This window comes from Anabrus simplex, chromosome 1 (assembly GCF_040414725.1).
Source record: "Anabrus simplex isolate iqAnaSimp1 chromosome 1, ASM4041472v1, whole genome shotgun sequence".
Lineage (NCBI taxonomy): Eukaryota > Metazoa > Arthropoda > Insecta > Orthoptera > Tettigoniidae > Anabrus > Anabrus simplex.
In genome coordinates this window covers 146864301-146887091 of record NC_090265.1, presented here as the reverse complement: position 1 = coordinate 146887091, position 22791 = coordinate 146864301, and the positions used below count along the sequence as shown (strand labels likewise).

Here is a 22791-nt window from a genome sequence, read left to right as displayed (position 1 = left end):
TTTACTGTGTTTCTTCGTACGTGTTAAGCTGTATGACTTCGAGATGTTAATTTATTTTTTTACGGACTTTATTGTTTCCTCGTCTTGACGTCCGTTTTCATTGATAGTGTACATTATTGACACTCATTGTTTTGGAATGAAACTTGAGTTGCGAATGCGGTTTCGATTCGTCAGCCAGTAATTTGATTTTATATTTTAATCTTGTCGTATTTTCATTCGTATTCATAGTTAGAATAAGTAAGTAATCACTTTACCAGTAGTGTGTTGGGACAGACAGTAAATAGAGAGATCTGTACTGGTAGCATTGTTGTCAAGGGAAAGAATTCCTTAAATTTGTAGTAAATTTTAGCGTGGACTGGTAAATTTATTAAGCATAATAAACCCATTTCTAACCTGAAAATCGGTTCAATAATAATATTTTCAAGTGACTTTTCACTTTTTGATTAACTTCAGTGTTTGGCATTTCTTCCAAATGCATGATTAGTAAGTGTTTCCTGCATTTCGCAGTTTTGTTCCTTTAGAACGACTTAACGTAAGATCCTCCCGGATCATGTTGTTGTTGGTTCCTTCCGAACAGTTGTTTGGGGTGATGCACGTTTAGCATCGGGATATCTTATCACTTAAGGGTGTCATGAATGACAAATATATGGTGGAATTTTATTTCAATTGTGAATGATGCTATTAACTTGTAGTGAACACCATGCTTTCCTATAACATTTCGCAACCTATCCAAAGCAACTGATAGTCAGTTTGGTTCGATTAAGGGTCCATTCGGCGGATGTTCCGTATCCGTGAAGGGTATTTGACTGGTGGATAACCTTAATTAAGAGAAAATCGGGCGTTCTACTTGTTGAAAGTCAGATTTTCCACGGATCGTGTGGATTAACTCTCAGTTCTCGTTTGGAATGATAGGTGCCCGGTTTTCAGGTCTTCCCTTTTTCAGTTTTTCAGTTTCGCTGTCCACTAACATATTAGCTTCTCTGAAGCAACTCTTCGACATTGGAAGAAACGAAGTGACGTTATGTAATGTGACTGTGTTAGGAACTTTTCAAAAATCAATAATTAAATGTTTTTATGTTTTGTGGCAAGAATGCATATTAAATTAACGATGTTATCGTGCTCTTTCAGTTTAAATAAAAGTTAGTAAGCACATTTTTGCTCCTCATTTCAAGTAGTTAGGCTTTCTTCTGAACCCCATCGTTTGGTTAAGATCGTGACCGAATTTATTCCCGCAACGACCCAAGATTTAAGAGTTCTAAATTGTTCTACTATAGCAGCCGTGGCCGACCAACGATGGAATGGTAAGTTCAAGGGTTCAACGTATTTTTTTGTTTTCAGAAAATCCCAATAGGAGGGGTGAAAAGGGGTGAAAATGGGGAAAATGGGTTGAATGCCCTTAATCAGTATAATAGTACTTATATCTCAGAAACTGAAGATATTACAGACCTGAAAATTGGTACTTTTGATCTCTTTTAAAAATAAAGAAACACGTATTTTTTTGTTTTTGAAAAATCCAATTAATGGGAGGGTGAAAATGGGGTGAATTTTTAAAATGAGTGAATCTATATCTCCAAACTTTTAAAGTTTGCAGATGTAAAAATTGGTATTTAGAATCTTCATTAAACATAAAGAAACACGTATTTTTTTGTTTTCGGAAAATCGCAATAGGAGGGGTGAAAAGGGGTGAAAAAGGGGTCGAAAGCCTTTGATGAGGCTACATACATTTCAGAAACTGAAGATATTACAGACCTGAAAATTGGTGTTTGGGATCTCCTTTAAAATAAAGAAACACGTATTTTTTTGTTTTTGGAAAATCCAATTAATGGGGGGGTGAAAAGGGGGTGATTTTTTAAAATGAGTGTATCTATATCTCAAAACTGTTACAGTTTATAGATGTAAAAATTGGTATTTAGAATCTCCTTTAAAAATAAAGAAACACGTATTCTTTTGTTTTCGGAAAATCCCAATAGGAAGGGTGTAAAAGGGTGAATAATGGGTTGAATGCCTTTAATGAGGCTACTTATATTTCAGAACCCGAAGATATTACAGACCTGAAAACTGGTATTTGGGATCTACTTTAAATGTAAAGAAACACGTATTTTTTCGTTTTTGGAAAATCCAAATATTGAGGGGTGAAAAGGGGGGTGAATTTTTTAAAATGAATGTGTCTACATCTTAAAACTTTAAAATTTACAGATGTAAAAATTGGTAGTTAGAATCTCCTCTAAAAATAAAGGAACACGTATTTTTTTGTTTCCTGTAAATCCCAATAGGAGGGGTGTAAAAGGGTAAAAAATGGGTTGAATTCCTTTAATGAGGATACATATATCTCAGAAACGGAAGATATTAGAGAACTGAAAATTTGTATATGGGATCTCCTTTAAAAATAAAGAAACACGTATTTTTTTAGTTTTTGGAAAATCCTATTAATGGCGGTTAAACAGAAGTGACAAATTGGGGTGAATTTTTTGAAAGATTATCTTGGGAACGTAAAATGTTACAGACGTAAAAAGTGGGTGTTTGGAATCTCCTGTAAATGTAAAGAAACATAGGTGATTTGTTTTTGGAAACTCCACTTAAGGGGAACCCAAAAGGGGTGAAATTTTAAAATGAGAATTTTTACAGTATATCTAAAAAACTTAACATGTTACAGAAGTGAAAAATGGTATTTTTATCTCTATTAAACATAAAGAAACGTGTATTTTTAATTTTCGGAAATACCACTTGGGTGGAGGGGGGGGGTGAAAGTGACTGAAAATGGTGTTGAATTCTTTTAATTAGGCTACTGATATCTTAAAAATGAAGATGTTACAGACGTGAAATTTGATATTTGCAATCTGCTTTAAAAGTAAAGAAACACGTATTCTCGGAAAATCCAATGAAGCGGGGGGAGGGGGGTGAAAGAATTGAAAAATTAATTGACTTTAATTGTATGGGAATATATACATCTAATAAAAACTAAAGTTGTTACAGACGTGAAAATTCGTATTTGGATCTCCTTTAAAAACAAAGAAAAACGCATTTTGGGGCGGAAGGCATCTTGGGGGGCGGGAGTGTAAAGGAGTTGAATTCCTTTCATGAGGACACATAAATCAAAAACTGAAGAAGTTAGAGTCGTGATAATTGGTATTTAGAAGATCCTTCACTATTAAAGAAACAAGTATTTTTTGCGGGAGAATTCACTTGGGGGGGGGGGAGTAGTTTGAAATGAAGTGACAAAAGTAAATTATATTTATGGGGATACTTATATCTCAAAACTGAAGGTAATAGACGTGAACATTGGTGTGTGTAATCTCCCTTAAACATAAAGAAACACGCCTTCTTTTAATTTTTGGGGGGGGGGGGTGGCAGTAAAAACTAACGGTGGTGGGGTGTAAAAGGAGGTGAGGCCAATTGATTTTACTGTTCTTAATGTACTTATAAGGATCCTCCATTGCTCAGGCGGCAGCGCGCCGGCCTCTCACAGCTGGGTTCCGTGGTTCAAATCCCGGTCACTCCATGTGACATTCGTGCTGGACAAAACGGAGGCGGAACAGGTTTTTATCCGGATACTCCGGTTTTCCCTGTCATCATTCATCCCAGCAACACATAAGAAGAAGAAGAAGAAGAAGAACATTAAAAATAATAATAATAATAATAATAATAATAATAATAATAATAATAATAATAATAATAATAATGTTCCGGACCGTCGTTAAATGTGCGGACCGCGCTGGAAACGGCTCCTGGACGGGTAATGACTAAGAATGCAGCCGGCTGCGGGTTCAGTGCAGCCAAGGCTCCCAATAAGACACCACGCCGGATCTCCTGAAGGATTTTATCCAGATTAAAAATGATTATAGGAATATACGGTATGTCAAAGATTTACGGACCCAACTGACCGGGAAGAATACCTGAGCCTAGCCCGGTAAGTACGAAATCGATTGCTGGAAATGAAGATTGAAAAATGGGAGGAAACGTGCCGTAATCTAATAGAAAACGAGTCAGATCGGGAATTTTGGTGGATTCTCGCTGAAAACGTGTCAGATCGCGAATTTCGGCGGATTATATATCTAAAACAATAAGCATTCAATTATAAATTTCAGTATAATACCGTAGCGAAGCACGGGTACCATGCTAGTACTTGTATAAGAGTAGAAGCTATCCATATTTATCTTCGTTCATGATTTCTTACCTACATCCTCCCTTAAAAAATATGATCCTTCGCTTCCTCTTCCTCCCAACCAATATTTACTCGGCGGGGTACGTTGTTTGACGCAGTCGAGTATTATTGCAAAAGCTATGAAGTTGTGAGCGAAATTGTTTACACGTTTACAGTAGTGATGTGCCCTCTAAAACTGTTCAGGAATTGTTTTCCAGTAGTTTACTGACAAGTTTGGCATACATTAAGTCGAATTTTGGACATGTGGAAACAACTTTTCGCCTAGAAATTGCTGGATTGGAACTCATGATAGTTCCGGACTAGTGAGAGAAGTAGAATACACAACACGACGGGCAAGGGGCAGTGTGACAGATTGTGCTTAGAGTAAAATAATAATAATAATAATAATAATAATAATAATAATAATAATATGTTTTATTTATCCTGGCAAAGTTAGGGATGTTGGAGTTGTGAGTGACGACGCACCGCAGTTAAGCTGCAGTGACTTCACTGTATTTAAATACGCAAGATTCCTCTTCCAGAATTTGAAGATGTACATGGTTGTAATGTGCAACTCTAGAAAAATGGAGAACAAGAGGTACACTGTACTACCAAGTTTGTGTGTTTGAGTCCTCAATCCATAGACTAGTTTGAGCTATCCTGAGTTAATCTTTTCATCTTCACGTAGCTGTCACACCCTATTTCCGAGGCAATGTGTTTAACATATTCCAAACTTGACTTTCCTCTACAGTTCTTGTCTTTAACCCTCCCTTCCATAACTAGGCTTGCTATTCCTCGGTACCTCAGTATGAGCCCTACCAACCTAACCCTTCTTTTCATTAGCACTCGCCAGAAACATCTCTCCTCCCCCACTCGTCTTAATATCGTACCTCTTCATCTGTTACTCAATCTACCCACCTGATCACTCTCCTGCAGCTCTATTCTCCTCTTTTCTCTTGCACCAATAGTCCATATTTCACTTCCATAGAGAGCCACACTCCAGACAATGGCTTTCAAAAAGCAGTCCACATTACAATCATAACGAACGGACTGCGGTGTAAACAGAAGAAGAACTATGGGTGATATACTGTACGTGAGGGCATATGCCTACAGAAAGAACCGAGAAGAAAGGTACATGAAAAGGAAGTGGAAGAATTTCATTTAAAGATCGATAGCAGTTGGAGTACATTAAACAAATTTCGTTGCCATTTCCCCACTAGTTTTAGTAGGAAAGAAAAAAATGTTATGAGACGACTAATATATAACATAACCACATACTTTCAACATTAGGCGCGAATATTTAGATGGAGATGCTAATGTACAATTTACCGCAAGCAATTTAATTCATGTGTGCTTAACGATTTATTCAAGCCCGGTATACAGGATAATTTGTTAGTTGAAAATGTGCACCTGGGTAGTAATTCCGTAAATCACTTCGAAGGTATTACCGTTAATAGATGCAGTCTGCAGTGTGTACACAATCATTACGCAGCGCTGACTGTTCTGATGGTCGGATTTTATGAGACAGATCTAAAAGTGCAATGTGATTGTGTTTTCCAACTGAGTGAATACAGTTGAGTGCTGTAATTTTGCACTCAAGCATATAATTTGTTACATAGCTCGAAACAAAGCACAGTAGGTTTGCTCCCCTTCGTAGTGAAGAACAGCTTTTACAGTTAGGCCTATATCCGTCACAGAGTGCCAATAATAATAATAATAATAATAATAATAATAATAATAATAATAATAGTTACGGGATTTTGGTGGTTCAGCAGAGGTGAAAGAAGGTGCGGGCTGGAATGGGTCTAACTACAAGTTCGAAAAATGAATTAAAATTTAAACAAAGGTTATATTTTCTAAACTTAACAGTGGTGACATAGAATTTGAAAACTTAACAAGTCAACAACAAGCCAAAATCAGGTACAAAGAAATCACAAGATTTCGGGGGTTATTACAAAATCTGGGCTTCGAGCCCCAAGTATAATTTCTGAGCTCTCAGCTCACAACAACAAAAATACTAAAGGGCAGAGCACCCTTAATTACATGGAGCATTAGCTGCCCAACCTTACATCTCAAGCCTCTCTAAGCCCCTTTTACCACAACACTATAAAGAGCTGTCCCGCTCTCTATCTGTCAAGCCTATTAAAGGCATACCCGACCTTACAAATCAATTGCCGCTACCGCACCAAATGAAACAGGGGTATTAGTACCCAATCTACTGGGCCTCGGCAGAAAAAGAACAGGATAATTAAATGGCCCAAATACAAAAATGACTGGAGGCGTAGCTTGCACTCCTACATTACACTATTAAAACCTACTCGGCTCTAGGCCGCTTACACAAGGGCTAATCCCATACTAGGGAGGTGACTCGTATAAGAAAACTTTATTACATTAAGAAAGAAGAAAATCGGTTATGAAAACGTAGTCACCTCAAAACAATATGAGTGGGAGCTCGAGAGGGTTAGGCACTCTCTATCCCAATTTGTAGTTAAAGAGACGGAATTTTTACCAAATGTCTTTACATTTTAAAGGTAGGTTACACGAGAACAGTTTCGAACCTGCCCCGTGGGTTAAACTGTTGAGCTAGCAAGAAATAAAGTTATTAAACGGCCATTACCTTGTTGATGAACTGCTGCCCGAAGAAAGAGGCGCTTCCCGCCCCCTGCTACATATTCACACACTAAGCAAGATGTCGATGGAGTGGCAACGAGCCATGAACCTCAGCAGTTTTATACCCACAAGGAAGCTTCGAGACCTTTCACGAAATAAAAGCGCCACAACCCCTCCCCTTATTGGCTAACATCAAAAGTTACACACACATGAACAAGAAACCTAGGATTGGAGGAAAATTAATTTATAAAATTCGGGATTGGCTGAATTCAAAACTGGCGGAAACAGAGATCAATATTGCCAACCCAAAAAATGAAAGAAAGAAATTTAACAAAGAACAAACTTATGGATACAAAGTTTCTTCAAAAACAGTCCCTTCACTTCGCACCAGAGTGCACAATCGTAGTCTTGTCTCTGTAGAGACATCTAGAAGAGAATGTCCACACTTCTTGATACAGGGCAAAACAAACACAAATCGAAATAGACACCGTTCAGAACACTTCAAAATTAAAAAATTTACAGTGGTGACATCTTCTGGGCAACTGTAGAGTTGCTTCAGTTATTAAAGTTCAGGGTTTCTCCTGTATGGGATTACTTGTAGGCGCACAATTTAAATTTGCGGGGTCGGGGTGTACCAACCGGTATAATAATAATAATAATAATAATAATAATAATAATAATAATAATAATAATAATAATAATAATAATAATAATAATAATAATAATAATAATAATCCTTCAAATATCTTGGAGAAATCATATTACCATCGGGACTAGACAGTAGGGCCAACGTAGAAAGAGCCACCAAACTCCATAAAGCGTACAGACCAACGTGGAATTACTACAACAAAATTCATATCGCGTAATGCAAAATTACGGCACTGCGAGACAATAATTGTTTTGCCGGAAGCTTTATACGCCTCAGAAACCATATCTCGTGGAGGTCACTTTAAAATTACAGGAACTGAAAAGCAAGAAAGGAAAACTCTCCGGAAAATTGATGGTTCCACACGAGAAAATGGAATGTGGATAAAGAGGAGAACAGTCGACCTCTACTCATTAACTATCAGGTTCACTGATGCCGTACGCAAGAGACGCCTGAAATTTATTCTATAGCCATATCTATAGAATGGACAGAGACAGACTTACCTACAGATTATTTCATTATTTAAAGTAATCAACTCAAAGAAGGTCAAAATAAACTGGCTAGAAGAAACGAATATCACGGACATCATATAAAGAAGATCGTGGAGCCTTTAATACATAGTAGCCAAGCATAAATTCGTGGTGAAACCTAAAAATAAAAAAAATTAAAAAAAACTGGTAGGAAGTGGTCGACAGAACGCAAGATGCAACACAGTGCATTATTGAAGGGTTTTTGGGAGGATAAGAAAGCGAAAACCATCAGGCCAACGAGCAAGTTCAAATGTGCTCTTTGAATGGACATAACGAAGAAATAATAATAATAATAATAATAATAATAATAATAATAATAATAATAATAATAATCGAGTGCAATGGCCGCACCTGTTGACGTGCTATGGTTATGGAGCCACGCTCTGCATTTGCATTCGGGAGGCGCGTGGATTCGAAACCCACCGTTGGCTGTCCTGAGAACTATTTTCTGTGATTTCCCATTTTCACTTCCAGGAAAATGCTAGGATAGTTCCAATTCATAGGCCACAGCCGATTCCTTCACCATCATCCATTGCATCTTCATTAGCTCCTCAACTGAGGCTGGCGTCAGGAAGAACCTCCAGCCGTAAAAAGAAACATGCCGTATAAGACCATTTCGCTTCATCCCCGACCCCGCATCAAGAAATGGAACCATGGTATAGACAAACAAACAATAATAGTAATAACAACCCCGTGGTAAAAATAGCCCTTGACATTGGCTTGCCAAGACGACTGCTGCCCAGCTAGATGGCCTATAGAGATTGGAGTGCCATGTATTCAGTGCTATGACAGCCTCAACCACACTGCTTAATTTTCGTGACCGGTTTCGCTTTCTCTCATATCTGACGGCTCCTCAGTTGATCTCACGAAGCTCAGTAATGCCCGTTCCAATTCTCAGTTCAAAATTAAAAACCTCGGAATGGTTCGGAATCGAACCCGAGGCTTCTTGGGTAAAAGACAGGCACACTACCCTTACAAGTAGCCGGCAATAATATTTTATTTTCCTTTAATATCGAAGAACGTGTGAAGCAAGACATAAAATGACAAGCCTCATAAACACACAACTGCTGTGAAGACTAGAATACGGTCATTTAATAACTTTTTTTCTACATCGCGCCGACAAAAACAGGTCTTACGGCGATGATGCAATAGGAGGGGGCTATGATTGGGGAGGAAGCGACCTTAGCCTTAATTAGCTGATGTAACCGTGCTTCGCTACGGGATTCTCAGAAAGACTGATTTTGTGGCTTTCCTAACTGAAGTCAACATGGGTCATTATAGAAACGTCAGTAGGACAGTGGTGATTAAAGCAATGTCATCATATTAAATACTCAATCAAATGAAAAACCGCACATTTCTCACTTTTAACAAATAGCACTACGGTGCCGATCTAACAGTCCAAAGTTTCAGAACTGGAATGACCAGGCCGCAGACAGCCGTGAACACTCATCTGCCATTATTCCGTTAAATCTGCACACTGCTCATTCCAATCAGTGCCTCAAAGTGGAGATTGAATAGCTCGAATGCTATGATGAACCAGTGTGTTATGTACCAGTAGTATCAGAAAATTTATGAACCAGAGGAATGGAATGCTAAAGAAGAAAGTTATCTAACTCCGCAGCTATTTCCCACCAATATTCAGGCAGACTGTTACACTCGGTACGACCGGGCGAGTTGGCCGTGTGGTTAGGGGCACGCAGCTTTGAGCTTGCAATCCGGAGATAGTGGATTCGAACCCGACTGTCGGCAGCCCTGAAGATGGTATTCCGTGGTTTCCCATTTTTACACCAGGAAAATGCTGGGGCTGTACCTTAATTAAGGCCAAGGCCGCTTCCTTCACACTCCTAGCCCTTTCTTAGCCCATCGTCGCCATAAGACCTATCTGTGTCGGTGCGACTTAAGGTAAATTTTTAAAAAAAGTACTCGGTACGCAGCAGTAATCCTATCTATCGGAGATGAGTGGCAACAGAAAGCACAAAGCACATCACAACAAACAATGGTCAATGTAATGTTATTGTTGATAAATTTTATGAGCTTTCTCTATTGTGGGCCTTCACATTTAGTTTTCTTTCGACTCTGTGATATTAGGGCGTCTTATAAAATTATTTATAGCGTAGACTGTAGTTCCTTATTCACCGACTTTACATATCGATTTTCATTAAATCCTGTTTACCAATTTTCTCGTGACTCGGCGCTGATATGGATTTAGTAACAAAAATCCAAATTCATTTATATCTCTGTGATCATAGCTGGTACGGTAACAATGTTTAAGTCATAAATGATCGGAAATTTAATACTAACTTATATAACTTTAGTTATGTAGTATTTATCGATACGACCACTAATAACATAATTATTTGGGAATTAAATTTTTGTCCTTCCCCTAAACTACCATTTCACTTAGCGTGAATAAAATAATTTATGGCCTAAATTATAGCGAATTATTCTCCGACTTTGCATACCAATTTTCGTTAAGATAGGTCCACTAATAACATAAATATTTGGAAATTCCATTTTATGCCTTCCCCTAAATTATTTTTTGTCAGCGTGAATTCAATTATTTATGGCCTAGATTGTAGCGACTTATTCTCCGACTTCACCTGCCGAGTTTCGTTAAGATACGACTATTAATAACAAATATTTGAGAATCAAATTTTAGACCTTCCCTTAAACTACCGTTTCACTCGGTGTGAATCAAATTATTTATGGCCTAGATTGTAGCGACTTATTCCCCAATTTTGCATGCCGATTTTCATTAAGGTACAACCATTAATAACGTAAACACTGAAGAATTAAAATTTAGGCCTTCCCCTAAACTACCATTTCAGTGAGCGTTAACAAAATTATTTATGGCCTAGATTGTAGCGACTTACTCCCCGACTTTGCATACTGATTTTCATTAAATTTTCAGCCGTGTTCTCGTGATGCGTGTACATACATACAGACAGACAGAAATTACGGAAAAGTAAAAAGTGCATTTCCTTGTTACTGTGGAGACGACTGATACAGAAATACCATCCTTTTTAAATTCTGAGCAATGTACAGACAAAACTCTTATTTTATATATATATAGATTAAGAAACAGTCCCTGCATTTGCTTCCTGTAAAAATGGAACACCATCTTCAGGCCTACCAACAGTGCATTCGAACTCATTATCTCCCAAATATATGCTAACAGCTACGTGAACCAAACCGTGTGGCCAACTCACTTGGTTGTATGTATGTTTCACATGTCATCTGTGTGTACTCATTCGTGAGACATCCTGCCCACACAAAACGTTTACTTCTCATGTGGCTTATAATGATTGGAACTTTATACATTTGATCCAGCTAACTACTGTACAGTATTCGCCATCCCACAGTTGTCACGTACATAGCTCTGAAGATCTTCAGGGCGTAATTTTATTTATTTCATTCATTTTCATGATCAAAAGCAACACATTAATTTCATATCCTTTGTAAGACGGTCAGAAACTCATATGCATACCACCATTTGACAGTGCTTAGTTGACATACCTAAGCCCAGCCACTCAAATGAGGTATTATTGAAAATGCCATCAATACATGCCTTGTCTCTCCAAAGTTTGAAAACAGTAACAATGATGATAGATTTATTCAAATGTTAAAGTCCTAGTTTCATTGCTGCTTATAGTTGAATGTTGACCTGCAGTATGAACAAATAAAATCCATGTTTCAGGGCCAACAACCAAGTTCTGAAGATGAAAACACCCCACAGAAGAGAGTGGATAAGATTTTTGACCAGATGGACAAGAACCATGACGACCGGCTCACGCTGGAGGAGTTCCGAGAAGGCAGCAAAGCGGACCCGCGGATCGTGCAGGCGCTGTCTTTGGGGGACGGCAGCTCGGGTCAGCAAATGTCGACGAGTGGCGGATCCATTGGCTCTGGCAGAGCCGGGTCGCCTTCCCCCGGGTAGCGCCCGCGCACCGTGACGAGCAGTGGGAGTGCTGGAAGTGTAGGGACATAGCAAGGTGGTCCCTGCCTGCTAGAAACCTGCCTTCATTCAAGAGGAGTGGGCCAAAGCGAGGTGCACCCCACTAACTGAACATCTGCCTTTGGTGTGTGGGACTTTGCTAAGGACTACAGCAAGATATTCAATACTTACCAAGATATTTGTCTTGGGATCCTGGGTAATCGTGAGATGCACCTCACTTGCTAGCTATCTACCATTTGATTGTGCAACCCATTTGATAAACATTCTCATTTCATGAACTATACTGAGGTGCACCTCACTTGCTTTGAAGTGTGGATCCTAAAAGGGAGTATCATACCTCCATGACAATTTGCCCTTGACGTGTACATTATTATGAACTGCATCCCATTTAATACAGATCTGTTTTTAGGGAGTTTTGGGTTATGAAATTTAGACATCTGCCTTTGAAATATGGGTTACTGAAAACAGTAGCCATACTTGTTGGAAAATTGCCTTTGGAGGTGAGTCAAACTGACATTCATCTCACTTGCCAAGTACTTGACTTCAGAGCAAGAGCACCATTTGCTAGATATCATTTACTTTCAGAAGTTCAGTAATAGAAAGATAATTTTCATTGGTGATAGCTGTTGGAGATAAAAATAAATATTTTGTTGGAATATGTAATTTGTTTTGTTATTTCAAAAGTAAAATAACTTGATCTACTCATTCTACTAAATGACATTGCAACAAAACAGTATGCAGCACATCCTCCATAGTTCCAGTGTAACCATGTGCGTGAAGCAAGCTATAAATGTGCATACACACAACTACGCAACTACAGTAATGCAGAAATCAATGGAACTTCATTCCATGTAATATATACGGCACTATATCATCTGATATCTCTCGCCTACATCTTCCAGTTCTCAACTATACAACTCCCTGTATATGGGTAGGAGATTTATAGAGAAAAGAAATAAGAATTACAAAACATGATGCCCTTGTAAAAGTGAAGTTACTGTTAAGTAAATATGAATGGCTTGCAAAGCAAGAATTACAGATCAGCTGTTCATTATGCTTGTCTGATAATTTCATGACTTAAATGCATGAAATTTTCTGTATTAATTGCAATGTTCAGTGTTCAATAAATTCAGTCTACATTTCTATGAAAAAAATCCAGCATTTACAAAACTATACAACTTTACTTTTCAATATCACTATGGAAAGTTCATGTATTTAAAACAAAAGACATAGCCTACCGATAAACCTTGAAAATTGATATATTTAATATATTAATTAATACATTAATAATTAATATATTAATATATTTAATATATATGTTTCATTTATAGATTTATGATACAGTACACATATGCATCGAAAAGAAAAATAACCATTTCCCTCTTATCAATTGATTTAATTCATAATCAATTTAGCTTGCTCTTATAACTTTCCATATTTGTTCTTTCTTTTACAGAGAATTAAACTACCATAATGAATACTTTTTATTGGTAAATGAAATTCCTCACTGGAGCACTTTCAACTGTATGGAAACAACCATCCTCAGTACTTGACTCCAGGAATAGAAAACTTGATGTTTAATGCCCACTACCAATATTGTGATTACAAAGGTATTTTTGTTTGACGACATATGAGTTATATCTGCCTTTGTAACAAATACATTAGTAATGGATACGAGGCATCAAGTGTACCTGTCCCAAGAATCAATTGCTGAGATTAGACATTCTCCACATGGTTGAAAGCACTTTATCCAGATAACATACTTAGGCCTACTGTACCATAAAGTCCATCATAATGGATCTCAACTTTCAAGAGTTCTTTCCAATTATTCTCCTGGAGGAAACTTGAGTCTAAAGATGAACAATGTGCACTGTAGGCCAATATGTAGCCACTTACTTGCCTAAGGCAAACTTAACTTTGTAATCCTGTCATTTCAACAAAAACCTATTTTTTCTTTCCTTAATTCTATTCTAACCAGCTCTTTATAAATATTTGAGACTCTCACATGCGTAAACCAGGAAAACAAGCTCTATTTTTCTCTCCATATTTCTGTATTGTGATGCCAGAGTATGAACTACGGTTTAGTTACCTGATCTCCATGTGGACCTTCTTTCTTCCTACTACACTTCTAGAATTATTATTTAAAATTAAGTTTCTAATCCTTCAAATAAATAATTAACTAATTTATGAGGGAAAAGTATGGAAATCTTCAGTGCATTTTAACTTCTTCTATAATAGACAAAAAAATTTGATTTCCTATAGGACACATATTATTTAATCTAGTTCAGGCAAATACTGTATGAATCCGTATTACTATCTAAACTAACCTGTCATGATAGCAGAGCCATTCCAGTGAGAAGAAATTATACTAATGGACCATTATATGGAAAACATACATTTCAAAAGCAAACATTCTCCTCTCTTTTGTTCAAAATACCATAATGAAGTTATTTCCAAACAGCATGAAATAATTCTGAAAATAAACTTAGGTATGGTATTTATAACTTTCATTTTGAATTTCAATACTACCACTTACAGACAAAGAGTGGAGTAACACACAAAACTTAAGAAATTGTATGAAGCATATAATAAGAAATAACACTTTGTACAAAGAGAAAGGACTATGACATTTGATAAGGTTGTAATATCTATTTAGAATGAACAAGAAATTTGCATGTATTTTCCAGTCAGGATGACAACCTTGAATTCCAGTCCTGTATGTTACCATCAAATTATGCAGATGAATTAAAGTGTACATAAATCAGAACCTTTATTTATCAATGTGCACTGAAACATATATTTTGCAAAGGTCTTCAGGTAATGTATAAATATTATAAAAGTTGTGTCCTGTTACTTTGAAAGGATAGCTAAGTTTCAGCAAAGTATAATTTTCAATTGCTTGTAATTATGTCAGACTTTTAAATTGTTACAACTGTGTAATAAGAATTTGAACATAAATTTTGTTTATACATACTAGTTAAAATTAATTTATTTTTTATATTCTGTTGTACATATTTCATGTGATCACGTCATGCAGCTTATTAAAATATCAGCATCTTAATCAGTTCATAAATTAAGTTTTTCCACTCTTTAAGTTAATATTTATAAATTGCATTCTAGTATTATATATGCCAAACACATGTTAACAATATTAATATGGTGAGACCTTAGAGAAATTCCTATTAAGAACTAACTTATTCTCATTCAGAAGTTATCTACATGAAGTTAACAGTCATATAGGAAAAGCAACCTCATAAGATAGAGAATACACAGGGTGGCCAGACACCCTTCTTTCCAGAACATGTCCTACATTGTAGCCTTCTGACCGATATCCAGGAGGAATTTTCAGTAATTCCAAAATATCCTCGATTTGTATTTATAAATTTCACCATAAAATGGCATGTCAGTAAGTTGTACCAAATATTCTAAATTAATAAAGTATTTTAAAGAAGATAAGATCATCAGAAAAATACAGTTAAGCATGTTAAGCTGTGTGCATTAAATCACTTGTAAATTGTTTTTTTTTTTTTTTTTTTTTTTTTTTTTTTCTATTCTTGGGCATATTTAGTAAAATGTACAACGTATATCATGAAATTAATATATGAAATTAAATCAATATATGAGTGTGTTTAACATTTGTTCTATAATGTCCTACATATTCTTGAATGTCTTATATTTTGCGGCACCATGTTCCTCTCTTCTGGTCACCCTGAGAATACAGAGATATCTCTTGAAAACTTCTGCATGAGCTTTTAACCAGCAAAATTTCAAAATGTTTAATTTCATTTCAAATTAAAAGGTAGAAGACAAAAGCAAAGTCAGTCCTGTTTGAAGAAAAACAGTAAAGAAAGAAATATATGTTAAATTTTCAACAAAGCTATGAAAATTTGTCTGCCATTGCCAATGGCAAGGAAAGTTTGGTATCAGTTCACCCTGTAAAACTGAAAATATATATGTGTAGTATGTAAGTTATTCGTCTAAACTACCTTTGAGTCATAGGAATTGTTTCTCATGTTAGATATTAGTTATTGTTATGTTTGTGGTAAAAAGTATTCCTGATATTCCTACCAAATGGAAAGCAAAATAAAATGTTCCTTTCAGTTCTTTCCATTACTCCTTCACTAAGTAATTCTTTAAAAGCTGCATTATAATAATATTGAAAACATATAAAAGCAGAGGAAAAAACAAAAACCTTTTCTTAATAATCTACTAGGAAAATTTGAATTTGAAATGTAAAGAATCTTAAGGGTCCTACCTAAAATGACTCATAATAATCTTTAATAAAACTAACACCTTTAAACTCCTACTGTACTAAAAATCCATAGCATTCATTATCAAAAGTAAGCAAGCAACCAAAGTCACCTCCGTACAGGCCATGAAGACCCTTGGAGGAGTGGAAGGTAAAGACTTCCACCATTGTTAACCTCGGCGCGTGATGGGGTAGAGTGGTTAGCATTACGCCCAACCGCCTTTGCCCCCAGGAATTAACCTGGTACTCATTTTTGGTGTAGGCTGAGTGAACCTCAGGGCCATATGCACCTCCGGAAGTGGAAATCTCGTTTCTTACATTTTACGACTTCCTGACGGGGATTCGAACCCATGTCCTTCCGGGCGAACCGAGCACGCCTTTACCGCCTCGGCCAGGCAGCCCCTCTATTATCAAAAATAGTAAGCAAGAATTAATATATTTCAGTCTACTTAACCTTACTCCAGCCAACTGTCAGATCGAATGATGAAGCTCCAACTAACATCAAGACACACTAACACATTGACTAAACAGGGCTTGGTGAACAAATTATCATCAATATTGTTACTAGAATGAGACTGACAAAGAAAACTGAAAATATAACTTCTATTCTACCTCTGCTTTGTCCAGTACAGTGCTCATTTCACATGGTATCACTGAGATTTGATCCCAGAATGTCTAATCATCTGTTGTACAGAGTGGTCTAATTTTCATACAGCTTCTTACAATAATGTCAAATCAGTGTTACAAATATCATTATACAAACATTTAAGAAAAACAAAATCTCAACAGCTATTTGATTGATTTAAAAGAAGATACACCTTTTATTACATATTTCCTCACATTTCCGTCTATGACAACATTTTCTCAATCAAAATGAACTACAGCAGGGCCTCTCAGGGTGCATGCACCGGTGCACTGCACGGCGCAAGGTACAAGAGACGATTCCACTAGGTTCAGTAGTGCAAATCCCCACTCCTCTTTTCCTACATCTGTCTCACCCGTTCGACTTGTCTCCGCCGTCCTCAGCTTCCCCGCTGTTTTTCCCCTCACTATGGAATGTTCACATGCGGTGAGAGGAGACACTCAGTTGTATGGGACAGGTTATTGCTGTTAAAAATCATCCTTCAATGTGGTTTGAACAGACAATCTATTTTCTCTAGCTCTTCGTTTCCTTTATCTTTGCAATTATACCAGTAACGTCTGGAACAACGGATTGGCTGACAGCAAGTCTGAGAGCATTCTTTAAATTATGATCAGAAAACTTGCAAGCAATCTAGTTTTCGTACAAGTCAAAACAGAAAAATACCTTTCACATATGTATGTGGAACCAAATATAAAAATAATCTTACCTGCTTCTCGGTGCATCTTAGGAAAATCTTCCTTCGACAAATTCTGGTGGAATTCGAGCAAAGTCTTTGTATTGAAAAATAGATCTTTTTGATGACCACATCCCACAGATTAAGCATTTGGCTTTATTGTCACGACTGACAAAAGCAATATACGAAAGTTCCCAGTACGATTGAAATGGACTTTCGGAAGTCTTTGCTTTCTTCCAAACAGGTTGCTCAATTATTATGTTGTTGTCTTGCGCTTATCTATTTCACTGATAAACAAGCCGTCTATCACCAAACGATTCGTCACTCTCAGCGCAGTACACCATCAGAGTCAAGCTGAGTTGAGCCCAGTCGGACTGATGCACAGTGCATACAGCCTCTGCACCTCGGTTTGCATGCATGAGATTTTGGGCGTTTGAGAGGCCCTGAACTACAGCATAGATTAAATACCCAGTATCTAAATTAATTGTCATATTGGAACATAGGATAGCACTGAAAAATGTTTACTTAGTAAATCACTAATACTATTTATGGGAATTCACTGCACCCCAAAGAACTCATTACACAAGCTTAACCCATAAAGGTAAAATAAACCAGTGAAGGGTGCTGTGAAGAAAGAATTTGAGGATCAATCCCAAAAACTAATTATTGCTATTTACAGCTTACTTTGTATTATTGGCCACCTACAAGCAATTGCTGTAAATTTAATGAATTGCTCTGTGAGGATTAAAAGTCCAGTGGGTGGTCTGGCTACCTGAGTCAACAGCATGTGCTGGTCGAAGAGTGGCACAAATGATCATTTTATGGTCACATACCACACCGGGTTTTTCTATCAGCTAAAAGCAGGTTCCAGGTGCCAGCCAAGACTTGGCTCAGTTCACATAACTTTGAGAAGTGAAGATTTTCTGCTGAAGTAAAGCTCAAACCATAGATATAACTTTAGCATTTGACCAGATATTTGAACTTTATGTGCTCGTTTGAAGGAGAAGTTCGACAATTTTTATAAAGCTCATTAACGTCCTAAGTTCAAGCATAGGAGCATGGAGCTGCTACACCACTGCTGAAATTTCCATTGCCTTAAGAGTTATTCCATCTCAGTTTCATTTATGTTAAAATACGATTCAGATGAATCTCCACTCTCCACAAAGATGGTGAAGCTCTCCATAGCATCATCTACAGTTTCTTATAATTTCCATGGTTCTTCGTTTACCTTCTTCACATGACTAACAGCCCTTGCCGACTTCACAGGTGTCACATTACAGGTCTCAAGTTTGAAGAAATCTTGCACCACAATAATAATTTCACAGACCTGACTATGTAAAATTTCGCATCTCCCACTTTTCCTTCTTTTCTTTTTGACAGGAACAGGAATGATATAGATGTTGTTACCATAGGGAATTTGAAATATTTGTTCTGAATTAGTAAATTTATAATACCAGGAATGACGAGCGGAGTTTGAGTCCCAATATCAGATGTAAAATAAATATTATATACAACACATGCAAACACATACATGCATGCACGTATGCATGTGGAAAAGAGTTTCCTTTAAAATAATTTTACTTTACAGAAAAAACAACTATACCTGCAATTAAATAATACAACTACAACTAATTCAATTAATTATAATTATAAACAGAAAACAACAAGAAAGCAAACTACTTTTAATGAACAATGCAGCACACAATTACCGAGAAGAGCTCTAACTTATAACCTTTATAAAGCTATCTCCTGTTCAGAATTCTGTTAAGAATAATATTCTCCATTATCATGTAATAACAAAAACCCATGGATCAGCTGTATTGTACCTGAGAGTTGCATAGTCTATTGCAGGCCTTAAGATATTTGACAATGCTCTAAAAAATAAGTTAATATTGTAATTCATTTGAATAAGAAAATCATCATGCGATCTTTGTAAATTAATCATTCAAAATTTGGGAAGATTGATATCCACGATTCGGAATCAGTGAAGTTTAGGTGTTAACAAAGCAAAATAATAGGGGGGGGGGGGGTCACTGATATTTGTGTACAAAGTCTCGGGGTGAACATGAACAGCTCAAGGTGCCAAACTCATAAATAAATTGCACAGGTAACAAAGTACGTCTTGACAATGCAGTAAGCTCTAAGCCAATAATAGCACTACTTTTTCCACAAAGGCAACAAATATCAAGTACATTTTTACACTAAACAAGCTTTAATTGTTTTATCATCATGTATACACAATCAGAAGCAATATTTTAGACTTATGGCAAATTATCGAAGCTTTTAATGAATTGGCTTTAGTTCATAAGAACAATTATGCTCATGATACAGGCAGAATATTATTCTAAGGCAAGAATGTTTTTCCGAGTAGTGTTTGTGTCACCTTAACCCATCTCACAGTGAAGAGAAATTATGTTCTTTGTTTTGCAATCATTCTAACTATAGACTGCACAAATAATAATACCTAAAGATAACTTACAATTACTTGTATTTAAATGTGAATGGATATACCAAACATAAACAACACACAGCGAGTTCCGGTAATCCGTTGTTAAAATGACATGAGAAAACCAATACACATCTCTAATAACATATCTGGAGATCTCAGAAATCTTCAGTGAGCTTTGTTTTAAGGACAAATAGACTATAAAATTAATATTACAGGAGCACATTTATACTTCCAGTGCTACAAATGTTGAGCAACATTATTTTTAAAAGAGGGTTAACATACCGGTACTGAAGAGACACACACAAAAGAGGTAAATGTGAAACCGAGATATCTATTTTATTGGTTCTGAAGTGAAAAGTCCCCCATACTTTTGTAGTTTCCACACCACGTTGACTGATCACGTGTAAAAATGTTGAAATTCTTAACCTTGTAATCACATTGTCACTTCCTAGGATAAAATTAACCTTATTAGCCTGCCCAGTAAATTGCTTATTAAGTGCAAAATGTCCGTCCCTCTGCCTGTTCCTTATTGCACTAAGCTTCTAAATTAGAATATAGCCTACTGTGATGGATATTAGAGGACAATCAGAGTTGGTTACCGTTTATAACTAGGATAGAAAAATAAAACTTGCCACTCTGCAGAGCTATTGGAAGGGTTTGGTATAATGTACAAAGAAAGGTAAGCCTCCAAAATGACAGAGTTGTACCACTGGCATTAATTTAATCTTGTTTTGTTGCAATGATTCCATGTTTATATAAGTCGAGAGGAAGAAATAGACATCATCTTCATTGCATTAAGTATAAAAGAGATGAAGAAAATGAAGTAAATGAAGAAATGAAGTAAATGTGAAAAGGGAAATCGGCAAGGAATAACAAATACAGGTATAGTTACAGTAACTTCCATATTTGTTACAAAATTAATAATAAACATGTTCATATTTTATTATATTATAGGCTAAAGTTTGCTATACCTAGAGATGAAAAGTTCCAATTACTTTTACCATTTTATGCATCAGTGTTGTGTGAAAGAACATTTTCCCTCCAAAATAACAAAAAGTAACTTTCATTAAATCACAGAAAAATTACGTTAGAATGATATTTCTCAAAAATGTTTAACAAAATTAAAATCTCAACAATGCAACAGTCAATGTGAGTTGTCCGAATGCTTCAGCACAAAACCTGCCAGTAGCTATGCATCTCCTGGGAATCATTGAAATGACTCACAATCTGTAATTTTCATTTTTACCTACGTACTGTATGTAGTAGCTGTGAAAAGTGATACAGTACTTCATAGCCATTTCACTGGCCTGCATACTACAGTATACACTGCAGCAGAAGCATCCAGTATCTGAAACCTGTACAATACATTTAAATGGCACAGCTTCCTACAAATCCCCTACCTCACCCAAAATATTATCTTCCTGCTCAGCCATGATATTACAGCTTTATATTTTATCCACATAAGTAATGAGTGTAGAAATACATTGAGTATACCTATTAAAAAAAAGCCTGGAGTCAGTGCATTTGTAACACCCTGAATAGCTGTTTCCATAACCCAAAACATTATCCAGTGTAAATGAGTTGAATAAACTTGCATCACTACACAGGTTTCTCCATTTCTCTTCTCGATATTGCAAATAAACTGAGTTAGGATGCATTTCTATCCAGACTTTGAAGTGACTAGAATGGACCCTGAACACAATTCTGCCTGCAGTATTTGGAGGTAAATTTTTACTTAATATCAATAAGTTAATATAAATCAATTTATTATTATTATTATTATTATTATTATTATTATTATTATTATTATTATTATAATCATCATCATCCTAACAGCAACAAGGAAATGATTTTGTCAACATATATGAGAAAGATCTATTTGCAAATATATTAGTACACCATAGATATAAGCCACCACTGAATTCAAATTTTATCTTCAAATTGAATGCTTTTTAATGTTTAACAAACTATATACCCATAATTATTGCAGCAACAACAAGACCTATGCACCATGTATGATACCTTTTTCTTTCCTTGCTTTGAGTTGTGGAATCTTTTGCGGCTGAGCATGACAAATATTTCAGTGATTGCTGAACTTGAGCAGCATTAGTCCAAATCACTATTGCTACAGTAACTGCACTTCATCTCTTAAAAGCCACCTTTCTGTTTGAAATGGTACTGTAGTCTTACGAACTGGCACAAACACTTAACCATCAAGGAGCATTCCACCACTTCTTTCAGAGTACTTTGAGTCTTACTGCTCCAGTGTTTTGCCTAAAATGCACCCAATATAAAGAGCTCTTAAATCTCAAAGTGAAAGAATATATGAGATCAGTTTATATCAGATGTAAGAAATTAAGAGTGAAAAATATGGAAAAATCAGATGGCCCATTAATATTGTTAAATAAGGAATGTTTTCAAAAAATATACTGTAACAAACAAATGAACAGCAAAGAGTTGGCATTTTATTGCACACTAGAATCATGAATACGGTACTCATGCAAGTGGTACTCTTTCTGTAATAGGCTGAACAAGTATGGCCCGATTGCATTGTATCATCTCCTGACATAGGCTGCAGCCCTGCAGTCCTGCAAAGCTACCATAAAAAAAATAAAAAATTAAAAAAAAAAAATGTACAGTTCAAAACGCCGGAAATACAAAAAGTGCCTTTAAGTTAGAACATGCATTGTACAACAACTTGACAGTTATCGGCATATAATAAGTGAAACAAATTTTTACAACAAGAAGGAAGTTTATTCTATTCAATTATGCTAATTTTTCTCCCAGAGTTCCCTGAGCAATAATGAGAAATCAATAATGGACTGTTGCATTTCATAAGTTTTCATTAATATAAAAGCAAATAAAAATTATCTTTACTAAAACAAATATCTTGTA

At 36.2% G+C, this 22791-nt stretch overlaps 1 protein-coding gene across 1 annotated transcript in view; it reads left to right on the top strand.

Moving 5' to 3' along the window:
• LOC136858255 (frequenin-1) overlaps positions 1 to 12933 on the top strand; it is a 435568-nt gene extending 422635 nt beyond the window's left edge. The window contains exon 7 of the mRNA XM_068225291.1: positions 11625 to 12933. Coding sequence (XP_068081392.1) covers positions 11625 to 11864 — 240 coding nt within the window. The 3' untranslated portion in view covers positions 11865 to 12933. The remainder of the gene's footprint in view (positions 1 to 11624) is intronic.
• Positions 12934 to 22791: the final 9858 nt, after the last annotated feature.